Genomic DNA, 12,595 nt, shown 5'->3' with positions numbered 1-12,595 from the left:
GCCAAGTGACTGTGAGATAATCCAACTTTCCAATAAGTCTCCAGTATCGTCCTGAGTTTGGCAACAAATCACCTATATTCGACACTAAATTTATGTTCGGATCCATGGCCGTATCAACCAGTTTGGATCCCAATAGCCCCATCTCATCCAAAAGATTAAGATTATACTTCATTTATGACAAAACCATTCCCCTATGAGATCTAGATACTTCTATACCCAATAAGTATTTCTATGTTCCCAAATCTTTGATTTGAAACTTAATATGTAGAAAATGTTTTAGACTCTAAATACCTTGATCATCATCACCTGTAATTATAATATCCACATACACAATAAGAAAGATCCTATCCAATGAAGTATGACAAGAAACAAAGAGTGATCCATTGCACACTATCAAAGGCCAAACTCAAGTACTACAATACTAAATCAACCAAAGCATGCTCTAGGAGACAATTTTAAACCATATAATGTCTTCTTCAATCAACACACTAAGCCGGACTCCCCTTAAGCAACAAACCCAAGTAGTTGCTCCATATAGACCCCCTCCTCAAGATCACCATGCAAGAAGGCATTCTTCACATTTAGCTAATGCGGAGGCCAAGGACAAGTGATGGCCAACGAGATTAATAGACATACTGAGGTAAGTTTGGAAACCAAGGAAAAGGTGTTAGAATAATCCAAACCACAAACCTAAGTATACCCCTTAGCAACAAGTCCTACTTCTAAACAAGCCACAAAACCATCAAGGTTGACTTTCATAGTGTTATCCAGTGACAACTAACCACAAATTTGTCAAAAGGAAGAGACACCAATTCCCAAGTATCATTGTCCTAGAAGGCATTCATCTCTCCACCCAGAGTGGGCTAAGGCTTTAGAAACAGATTTAGGAAGGGCAACAAATGATAAAGTAGTAACAAAACAATAATAGGAAAGTGAAAATAAGTCATAGCAAACAAAGTTGGAGATGGGATGTTATTGTTGGCGTGAGTTTTCAATTAAAAAACAAATCATAGAGATTATAGGAATAGTCATAACTGCAAAATCCCTTCCATCAACGGATTAACCATGACTATGATTCCTAAATTCTGTATCATGATTTTTAGCATGATTATAGTCATAAAATTTGTATGGTCAAGGATAGGGTTGTTAATCTCTATATATATATTTGTACAATACCTCTGTAAATTGATGAAATACAAAGATAGAGAATTTGACATGGTATCAGAGCCACATGATATCTGGCTCTCGATTCACGTCGACCCCTAGCTCATAGCCTCCTTCCGCCTGATCCCTTCTCATATGGGAGACGACGACGAAATTCCAATGAAATCTGGTGACTCTACCACCAATCCTAATACGCTCCTCTCTAAATTATTTACCACCAAGATGGCCGAAGCTCTATCCAAAGCTTAAGCCCCGACCATGCCTCCTGAACCTACGGCTGTCCCGATTGGCATCAAGTTGGATGGTTCCAACTATGCTTTATGGTCCCAAGTTGTCGAGATGTACATCTCCAACAAAGACAAGTTGGGCTACATCAATGGCGAGTTACCTCCGCCATCTCCAACCCACCCATCCTTCCGCAAGTGGCACACTGACAACGCCATTTTCAAAGGCTGGCTCATCAACTCCATGGATCCGGCGTTAATCAGCAATTTCATTAGATTTCCCACAGCCAAACTGGTTTGGGATTTCAGTGCTACCACCTATTTTGATGGTGGCAATACCTCTCAAGTCTATTCTCCTGCGGATCTAGGTAACATTGGTCATGCCTTATTTAGTCATCGTCGCGATGTGAACAGTGGTGCTTGGCTCCTCAACTGTGGGGCCACGGATCATATGACTTTTGATCGCGTAGATTTCTCTCAACGCTCATCTCCAAAGCACACCAACATTTCAAATGCTAATGGAGTGGTCTCACCTGTCACAAGGGCCGGATCTATGACCTTATCATGCTCTCTTCATTTATCCAACACTCTACTAGTTCCCTCTATATCTGACAAGTTATTATCTGTTAGTCAAGTTACTACAAATCAAAATTGTGTGGTACTAATTTATCCCAATTTTTCTCTTCTTCAAGATATTCTCGTCAAGGAGATCATTGGGCGTGATACTAAGAGGGGGGGGGGGGGAATTGTACTACATAAAAGATTTCAACTTGGGTCGTGCGCATCACGTGTCTTCTTCACCTGGTTCCAAAGCTCAACAGGTTTGGTTGTGGCATCATCATTTGGGGCATCCATCATTCGATTACTTACAGCATTTGATTCCTGATGTATTCTCCAACGTGGATATTTCTAAATTTAAATGTGATACTTGCATTTTAGCCAAAAGTCATCGTGCTACTTATCCATTAAGCATGAATAAAAGTGATACACCGTTTGCTTTAATTCATTCTTATGTATGGGGACCCTCCCTTTTATCCATAGTCTCTAGGGTACGTTGGTTTGTGATATTTGTTGATGACTGCACCCAAATGACCCAGCTATATTTGATGAAAAATAAGGATGAAGTGTTTCGTGTTTTTCAATCATTTCATGCTATGGTTCAGACTCAATTTTTCGCTAAGATCCGGATTCTCCACTCCGACAATGGTGGTGAATATGTTAATCACCACTTTCAGTCCTATTTTCAACATCATGGCCTCATCCATGATACCTCATGTCCCCAAACCCCTCAACAAAGTGAGGTCGCTAAACAGAAGAATCGGCATCTTCTTAAAACTGCACGGGCTCTTTTCTTAGGCGCACATGTCCTCGCATGACATTGGTACGATGCTATTATCACTGTCATGCATTTAATTAACCGACTTCCATCAAAAATCTTAAATTTTAAGACCACACTCCAGTCCCTATTAGCCTCAGTCTCCCTACCTATAGCCCTCATGCTCCCACCTCGCATATTTGGGTGTGTGGCATATGTGCACCTCCTTAAGAACCAATGCACCAAACTTGACCCATGAGCTCTTCGGTGCCTCTTCTTGGGCTATGCTGCGCATCAAAAAGGCTACCACTGCTATGATCCTACTACAAGCGTACCTATGTAACTATGGATGTAACCTTTATGGAGTTTGAACTGTCCTATCCTTCTTCGGCATCCAATTCTTCCCTTCAATGGGAAACACTGGATGAAGAGTTGAATTAGCTAAGTTTTGACTGCTTGAATATCGGAATGACACACCAATAATGGGTGAGGGATCAACAGATACATCTTTAGGGTCGAACATATCCTCTAAATCTAGAGGGCCTTCAACGATTGAGCCCACACCATCAGGAAACGAACCAGAATCCCCCCGTCTCTCAGTGCCAACAGACCCATCACCTAAGATTATTCCTGAGGTAAGCAATTCAACTACGCCCTCATTTATGAATAACATCGATACTTCTACTAGGTATATCTTACCTTTCAGGCATAATCGTGGCAAGCCACCAAACAAATACTCTCCAGACATTGAGGAAAGGAGGTCAAGGTATCCAATTGACGACTATGTCTCCACCAAAAAGCCACCTAAACCTCTAAAGACATTTGCACATGAGCTTTCCACATGTCATATTCCCACAAGAAGCATTAACGGATCCCAAGTGGACTAAGGCAATAGAGGAAGAAATAGGGGCACTACTAAAGAATCAAACATGGAACTTGATTCCACTGCCCAAAGGAAAGAAAACAGTCGGGTTCAAGTGGGTCTTCTCTATCAAACACAAGGTAAATAGATCTATAGAACGATACAAGGTGAGGATAGACTCAAACATATGGCGTAGATTATCAAGAAACATTTTGTCGGTAACCAAGTTAAATACAATCAGGGTCCTATTATCTCTCGCAGCCAACTTAGACTAACTACTATGTCAATTTGATGTAAAGAACACATTTCTCCATGGTGACCTTGAAAAAGAAGTCAACATGGATATTCCTCCAAGTTTCACAGCATCTTCAAAAGCTGAAGTTGTGTGCAAATTGCAACGAGCACTATATGGACTAAAACAATCACCTCGAGCATGGTTTGGATGGTTCAGTCTAACAATGATGATGTATGGCTTCCACCAAAGTAATGCAGATCATACATTATTTCTGAAGCACCAACAGGGCAAGGTAACATTTTTAATTGTATATGTCAATGATATAATCATCACAGGGAATGATACGGAGGAAATCGCTAAGCTTCAAAAACAATTGGTGACTGAGTAAGAGATGAAAAATCTAGCACTTAAATATTTCCTAGGAATAGAGGTTGCTAGATCAAGGCAAGGTATATTTCTTTCCCAGTGAAAATATGTATTAGATTTGCTAGCTGAGGTTGGAATGCTGGGTTGTAAGCCAGCAGACACTCCAATCATTCAAAACCACAAACTCGTTGAATATCCAAGCCAAATGCCAACGGACAAAGGAAGGTACCAGAGATTAGTTAGTAAACTTATTTACGTCTCACATGCCCGTCCAGATATTGCTTACCCAGTAAGTGTAGTAAGTCAATTCATGCACCAACCTAGCAAGGATCATATGGAAGCAATGATTCGGATTTTATGGTACTTAAAGTCCTCTCCGGGAAAAGGGCTTATGTTTTCGAAGAAAAAAAAACCATCTCATAGTTAATGATTATACAAACGCAGATTGGGCGGGGAATGCCACAGACAGAAGATCCACCTCAGGTTACTTCGTGTTTGTCGGGGGGAATCTTGTTATATGGAGAAGTAAGAAGCAAAAGGTGGTGGCATTATCAAGTGTCAAAGCAGAATTCCGTGAAATGGCCAAGGGACTTCGTGAACTCCTGTGGCTCAAAAGACTTCTAACTGAAATTGGGTTTGCTCCTACCTCTGAGATAGACCTCTTTTGCGATTACAAGGCAGCTATCGCCATTGCTCACAATCCCATCCAGCATGATCGTACCAAACACGTGGAGGTTGACAGACACTTTATGAAAGAAAATCTCAAAAATAAAATAATTCGGATTCCATTTGTGAAGTCCAAAGACCAACTGGCAGATATTCTTACAATGGCCGTATCAAGCAAGAATTTCTACAACTCACTAGACAAGTTGCGCATTGAAAAGTTGGATGCTTCCACTTGAGGGGGAGTGTTGGTGTGAGTTGTCAATTAAGAAACAAATCAAAGAGATTATAGGAATAAACCAATCAAAGAGATTATAGATATAGTCATAACTGCAAAATCCCTTCCATCAAGGGATTAACCATGATTATAATTCCTAAAATATGTATCATGATTTTTAGCATGATTATAGCCATAAAATCTGTATAGCCAAGGATAGGGATGTTAATCTCTCTATATATATTTGTACAATACCTCTGTAAATTGATGAAATACAAAGATAGAGAATTTGACAGTTATGTACATATGCTTTTACCTTTTCGGGCAGCAATGGGAGGATCAACATGGGAAATCTAATCACCAATCGAGAAAACCAAAGGCATGGTAATAGAAGCTTGAGTGGGCTCTCTTCTTTGGAGTCTTCATCATGAAAACACCTACAAATTAGGGTGATCAAGACAATGAGAACGACATAAACTACATGGAGATAGGTGGGTGATTAGGTAACAACAGCAAAGTAGAATATGAACGATTAGGCAGAGGAAGAGACTCATTAAGGTCAAAAGAACTCAAGGACTAAGAGTAGTATCGCATAGACTCAAAGAAGGTAACATGGGCAAAAACAAAGAAGCAATGACTGTAACAACAATATCCCTTTGAGTGCACAAGTAGCCCAAAAACAAACATTTTTATAGCACAAGGATTCAACTTATTCACCCTGAGAGTTAGCTCTAGGAAGAATTGGACAAGCTACCTACTGGCCATAAAAGACACATTGCATATGAGATAGGAAAATGTTTCAGCACATTGTTCTAAAATGTAAAACTCCAGAGAAAATTTAATACGAATTTCAAGGACAACTTAAAAGGATGTACATTCCACTAGCAATAAAATATCAAAGGTACTTATATTGAATACGGATACAAACTTCAAGAAATGTGATTTTAGAAAATAATATATCCACTTGTATCAACAATTCGGCATCCTAGGAGCAATTAACTGAAACCATGATCTAAGGCAGCCCTAGGGTAAGACAGTAAGAGTACAGCAATCTGATTGACAGGTATGAAGCCCTCACGCTTCTAAGATCTCAATACCAAAGTTAAGTAATATGAACGAAAAATTTTTAATCTATTAGAATATAGACAATTTACTTTTCTTACCAACAACAAAGAACCTTGCCACTAATGCTTGATTTTCAATTAACGCTTGATTTGCAATAGATAGTTATTAAAGACCACTGACCACATTATCACCACAACTATTCTAGTGTAGTCATATAAGCATCTCACTGCACATTTGCTACTAAGAATGCATGGAAGCAACAAAAGCAACTCTTATTGGAGCTACATGGATGCTACCAAGTTGAGAAATTGATACTCTACACTAATGGATCTAATCAAACATGGATTAGTACGAACACTAAATAACTAAGCGGTCGTTTGATATCATTGCCACAAATTATGAAAATGAAAACCAAAAATGAAAATTAAAAACCACGATCAAAAACTAAAAACTAGAAACTAGCAACCTGTTTGATAATATTTCTAAAGCTAAAACAAATTAAAAACTTTATTAAAAAATGAACATTTTTGTCTTTAATCAAATAATTTTTTTAAAATATGATTAAAATAATAAAAGTGAAAAATAAAAAAAATTAAAAATACTATAATAAAATAAAATTTATCATTATTATTTTACTTAATTGTTATATTTTCAAAATTCAACTTACAATAACAATCTTATTGTACATGACAATTGAAAAATAGTAAAAATATTATGTACATATCTTTTATTTTTTTTATTTTTTTTTATTTTTATGGTTATTTTTGTTTTAATTTTATTTAAATTCATGTAATCAATTTATTTTAATATTAATTAAAATTTGCATATAAAATGAATGATTTAATCCAAAAAACTATTTCTGGGTATTAAAATTTTCTAACAGGTTGTCCAAACAACTAAAAACTATAAATCTGGTTTTCAGGTTTTTCGCAAACTGAAAACCAACAACAAAAACAAAAAAAAAATGTCAACATAATCAAACGCATTTTTATAATCTATTTCTTAACTATGCAGACATGGAAAAAGAAAACGAAAAAGCAGCAACTGTACCAAACAGGCTCTAATATTTGCATTGATATTCGAACATAAATTGATTTTTTATCCATAAAACTTCTTGACACCAGTGTATTCGATGGAAAAAAAAACGGTTGAATTAGTAAGCATGTGCACAAAGACAGCCAACAACCATAACTAATAGCTTTTGGTTAATTATACTCAATAAAATGCATCAGTTTTTCTTTGAGAAAGAGGGCTTCAGTCCCATGACAAGAATGCTCCATTGATCATAAAAAAACAGTATCAGAGTACATAGTGTAGAAAGATGATCTGAATGAAAAACCAGTAGAGAAATTAACTCTGAGAGAAATAGACCTGCTAGAGCTAGCTTTAAACCTGTCTCTATGTCTTGAATACTTGGAACCAACACCCCTGGGGTGTCCAGAACATATATGCTAGGCTGATGTGCTATCTGTTCATTCATAGACATTCAAGCACATTATAAAGGAATAGTATATCACCAAATTAGATAGGTGATCAGGGAGGAGGGGACGTGAGCATTGAGGACTTCCAGCAGGAAATACATATATATGGTTTTCAAAAGGTCATGACGTAAAAAAATTTAAAAAAAATAAAAAGTACTGTATGTTATATGTTGAAGTTCAAATATTATTTGTTATTTCTAAATATAGGCTTCTGCATTCACGTCCTGTTATAAAAAATATATATATATATATATATAAAATAAAAATATCCTTTTCTCTTCTCCTCTCCTGTCTTCTTTCTGCAGTGTAATCTGTTAAATACTATATCAGGCATCAGAAAATGGAAAGATGAGAGAAGATCATTCAGGAAAGATGAGAGAAAATCATTTAAAATCGCAGCAGAGACCCTTAGATGCACCAGTAAGCAAAAGAAGTTTGATTACACATGGAAGACCAACAAGAACATGGGTCTAGGCAGTTTAGACAATTTGATAAATATAATTTAACATGGATTGCCCTAAACTGAATTGAATGGAAAGATATAATCCACGTAGCCAACACAACCCCCAAATATTTGGAATAAAAACTTAGTTTGTAGAAGTGGACGTGTGGAACACACTATTTGAAGTTTACGGTGAAATGTGGGTGTGCCCAAAGTAGATAGAAGAATTTCTGAGTATTTCCTTGTTGGTTTTGTGAAGGGTAAGGATGTGGAGAGCAATATGCGTGCTCTTTGAGCTGTTTTATGGGGAACTTGGCGGGAGAGCGACGCTAGAACTAACTATAGAGAGAATGTCAAAGGATCTTCTTTGGCACAGAGCGCAGTATTTGAGAATGAGAATTTTTTTGTATTCTCCTTTTTTGTATTTCTTTCTCCTTGCTATTTTTAAAAAAGCATTTTTTCTATCCAAAAAAAAAAAAAAATCTTGGTTGTGCTGTGTTGTTTGCATTACATATATATATACAGGTGAAAAATCTTAAAAATTTAAAATATCTTTAAGTAAGATCCAGCAGATAATACATACCCTTCATAAAGAGTTTACCTTGTATCCTGCAATATCTTGAGTGACCCCAGGCAATGGTCCCACTCTAGCTCGCTTAATCTTCTCCTGCACTATGAAAAATCACAGAAACATTAATCCTTAAGGCCCATGGCCTTGCTTTGAAACCACAAAACACTGATAACTAAATTGACTCAAATAGCTCCAGTTTGCTGAAATTTATAAAAATAACAGCTAGTATCACAAAATAAAGTATCATCATACCAGGAAAGTGAGATGATGCTATATGATGCACAGAATTAATTAATGCAGACTTCCCGACGTTGGGAACACCAACCACCATGACAAGCAGAGTAGGTTCCCTTGAAATCACTTCCTTCAATTTGAACTCCACAAGTTCTAGAAGCTTGGAACATAAACCATAAAAAATGGCATTATGAACAAGAACAAAACTATACAAGCACACAAGATGGATAATTAAACAAACGAAGATATATGTGTTAAAATGTTATAGAAACAATAACTCCATAATCTTGCTTTTGAATATTATAAATCCAACCACATATCCAGTCACAAAGGGTAAACAATTATAGTACAGTGCCAAAAAATACAAAACATACAAACTACCTTTTAGAGGGGGGGGGGGGGAAGCAAAATTGGATGCTGAAAAATGTTGATAAGCTTGCTTTAGTCAGTCCAAAGCCAAAAAAAGTTCCAAAATGCAATAAAACAATTTTAAAAAAAAAAGATAAAAATATTTGTTTGGTATCATTCCTCTCTTCAGTTTTCGGTTTCCATTGCAGTACAACGAAGAAACAGGTGCCAACAACACCTTTGTTTGTGCTGCTAGTTTTCAATTTTCCATTATCAATTTCAGCAGTTATAGGCAAAAAATAAAAATCAGATTTTATAATTTTCAGCTGTTGTGGCAACTAGAGGTGTTCATGGTTTGAATGATCAAACCGAACTACTAAATAACAACCAAAGTATATTAGTTCAGTGATTTTTTATATCAAAACCAAATCAAACTTATTGGCTAATCGATAGTCTTGTTAAACAATATTTCGACTCAACTATACGATCCAAACCTGCTCTCACAACACTGCAATTTAAAAAAAATAAAAATATGACTTTTTCTTGGGTTTTGATTGATGTGTGCAGTCACATTTTATTTCTATAGACCAACCACTCAAAAATAGCCACGTGTACTATTTTGTAATTTTTGGATATATTTTATATGCTGTTATAAAGTTATAAAGAAAATAAATTTGTATTAAGAAAAGAGAAGAATTACAAACTAAAAGAGGACAAGAAATCCTCAAGCAAAAATAAATAAAAAGAGAAAACAAAAAAGACAAAAATAAGGAAACTAGTTTAAAAAGACCCCTCTTTAACCCTTTAGCATGCAAATTAGCTAATTCCCGCAGGCCTTTATTCATCTTCCTTTTACCCCCATCCAACCAAACTTCATAACGTCCTAGATCAAAGTCATCAAACATCCACAAGCCCAGCCCATCCAACAGTTGTTGAGCTTCTGGGTCCTTCCCATTTATCTCTTCCCCCTGGAGTTTGCAAAATCCCATCCATACACAGCTGCTTTTTGCCCATTCCATCATCCTTGAAGATAAGGATACCTTTCAAGCCTTCCAAGAATGATGGAGGTACATACGATAAATCCTTAATCAATATCTCGTTCGAAGATATTTTAAGTCTAACCTTGCTCCTCATAGTAACTAGCTCACTCCTTCTAACGAGTGCACTTTTGCCCTACGTAGCAAAAGCCCAAACCATTTGACCCGCCCCTCCCTTATCTTATCTTCTACAAGAACTATGCCCAACATACCGCGAATATGTTCATTCTTTAATTTATCTTTTAACATTATACTACTCATCCACCTTAGCCTTCTCATTTCGGCAACTTTTACTTTTTGAATGTGTTGTTTCTCAATTGCCCAACATTATGATCCATATAGCATAGCTGATTTTACAGCTCTCCCATAGAACTTTCATTTTAATTTTAAGGGTATTCTATTGATCACGCAGCCTGAACGAAGCACTTTTCCATTTTACCCAACCAGCTTTAACTCTATGTATTACATCTTTTTCAATTTCTCCTTTAGCTTACATAAAGGAGATCCAAGGCATCGAAATCTACTAGTGTTATTAGTTACTTTTGTTTTTTTTTATAGAAAAGAAGATATATTAAAAAAGATACTGAAAACCGAAAGGAGGATAAGAAATCCTCCTAAACATTACTTTAAAAAAAATCCTCCTAAAGCAAAAAAAAACACAATAAATATAAACACTACATCAAAGCCACTCTCGTATCCCCGTGGAGATCGGATAAAAGCATTCCTTGAAAAGAACACAAAGAATGAGCCCAAAAAAAAACTCTAAAAGCGACTCTATCCCAAAGGAAATGCACAGAATTCAATTTGCCATTGAAAATCCTTGCATTCCTTTCAATCCACAATGCCTAGAAAATGCCAAAAACTGCACATCTCCACTTTTTGTTTTCCTTTCTTACTCCTCCCAAAACCATTGTACCATACCATTAGGAAAACATCCACCGGCACAAGAAGCACCAAAGCCTCCCCAAAAACCAAAAGAGAAAAACCCAAAGCTGCCTAGCCACCCTATAATGTAGAAACAAATGATTGCCAGTGCTATTAATTTCTTAACCATCACGTTTAATCTTTTCTCCAATATTCCTCCTACTATGACTAAAATTACATTTCATATATTATGTCTTATTTCTACTTATCCTAAACTCTAGATTCTAAATCTTCTCTCTATAATTCTAACTTAGATTCTATTCCACTCCTAGTTTTATCAATAAAGATGATATCATCTGCAAACAACATACACCATGGAATCTAATTTTTGATACTCCGTTCATCCATCACTGCTGCAAAAAAATAAGGGCTCAAAGCATATCCTTGATGTATGCCTATTATGGTTGGAAACTCCCTAGACTCTCCACCTATAGTCCTAAGACTAACACTAGTCATTACTCCATCGTACATATCCTTAATGACATTGACATCAATATACCTACTACATACTCTTTTTTTCTAAAATCAACCATAGAACTTCCCTAAGTACCTTATCATACACTTTCTCTAAGTCAATAAAAAACAATATGCAAGTACCCCTTCTTTTCCCTAAACTTTTGCATTAATCTTCTTAAAAGGTATATAACTTCTACAGTAGATCTCTCAAACATAAAACTAGACTGATTTTTCGAAGACCCTTGTTACTAACTTTAATCTTTGCTCAATTACTCAAGGAAAGTAGTGGCAACCAATTGCCACAGTATCATAATTCACTTTTTTGTTGATTAAATCATTCCATACACAATTTTTTAGTGCAAAAAAAAAAATCAATGTTAGTTTAAAATAAATAAAATAAAAATGTCCACAAATTTTGAAATTTGAAAAAAAATTAATAAAATTCAACCAAAAAAAATTTTCACCATTTTTCGCTTCCATATAAAATAATATTGTTCTTGGAGCACTAAAACAAGAGTTTAAAAATATAATAATTAAGAAAAAATATTATAATTATTTTGTTATCAGTAAAGAAAGGATTTCCTTAAAAGGCACCAAGGGGATACCACCCAAGTATAAACAACAAAAAGAAAAATACTCACACTGCAGGGCGTCAAACAAGTGAAGCATTACATTAGTGTCACTCGCAACCAAACCACTGTGCCAACTAGTACCACTAGCAATCCATGGGTCTTTAACAACATGAACGGTGGTAGTTGTTCCTTCGAAATCTCTCCTATTCCTTCCCTCCACACAACCCAAAAGATAGCAAGGGTAATGTGGGACAAAACCTTCATCGTTTCCTTGCTTGAGTGATTCCTTTCCGAGCCCATAAGTCACCTTTTGTTGTCTACCGCCTGATTAGAGAAGAAGTCAAATTCCAAAAATGTCTAGTCAAAGAGCAGTGCAAGAGGATGTGCTGGACTGATACAGCATTATTTAAAGACAAGTA

At 36.1% G+C, this 12,595-nt stretch overlaps 1 protein-coding gene across 2 annotated transcripts in view; it reads right to left on the bottom strand.

Moving 5' to 3' along the window:
* The window catches only part of LOC131167323 (short integuments 2, mitochondrial), a 35,055-nt gene that overhangs the window by 17,268 nt on the left and 5,192 nt on the right, over positions 1 to 12,595 (bottom strand). The window contains exons 4-6 of one of the 2 annotated variants that reach the window (XM_058126089.1): positions 8,858 to 8,999; positions 8,636 to 8,706; positions 7,483 to 7,579 (exon numbers count right to left, since the gene is read on the bottom strand). In XM_058126089.1, the coding sequence (XP_057982072.1) occupies positions 7,483 to 7,579; positions 8,636 to 8,706; positions 8,858 to 8,999 (310 nt within the window). The remainder of the gene's footprint in view (positions 1 to 7,482; positions 7,580 to 8,635; positions 8,707 to 8,857; positions 9,000 to 12,595) is intronic. The other variant, XM_058126090.1, reaches the window with a different exon arrangement.

This window comes from Malania oleifera, chromosome 11, assembly GCF_029873635.1.
Source record: "Malania oleifera isolate guangnan ecotype guangnan chromosome 11, ASM2987363v1, whole genome shotgun sequence".
Lineage (NCBI taxonomy): Eukaryota > Viridiplantae > Streptophyta > Magnoliopsida > Santalales > Ximeniaceae > Malania > Malania oleifera.
The sequence above is the reverse complement of the archived record's forward strand: the minus strand, read 5'-3'. Positions and strand labels throughout refer to the sequence as shown.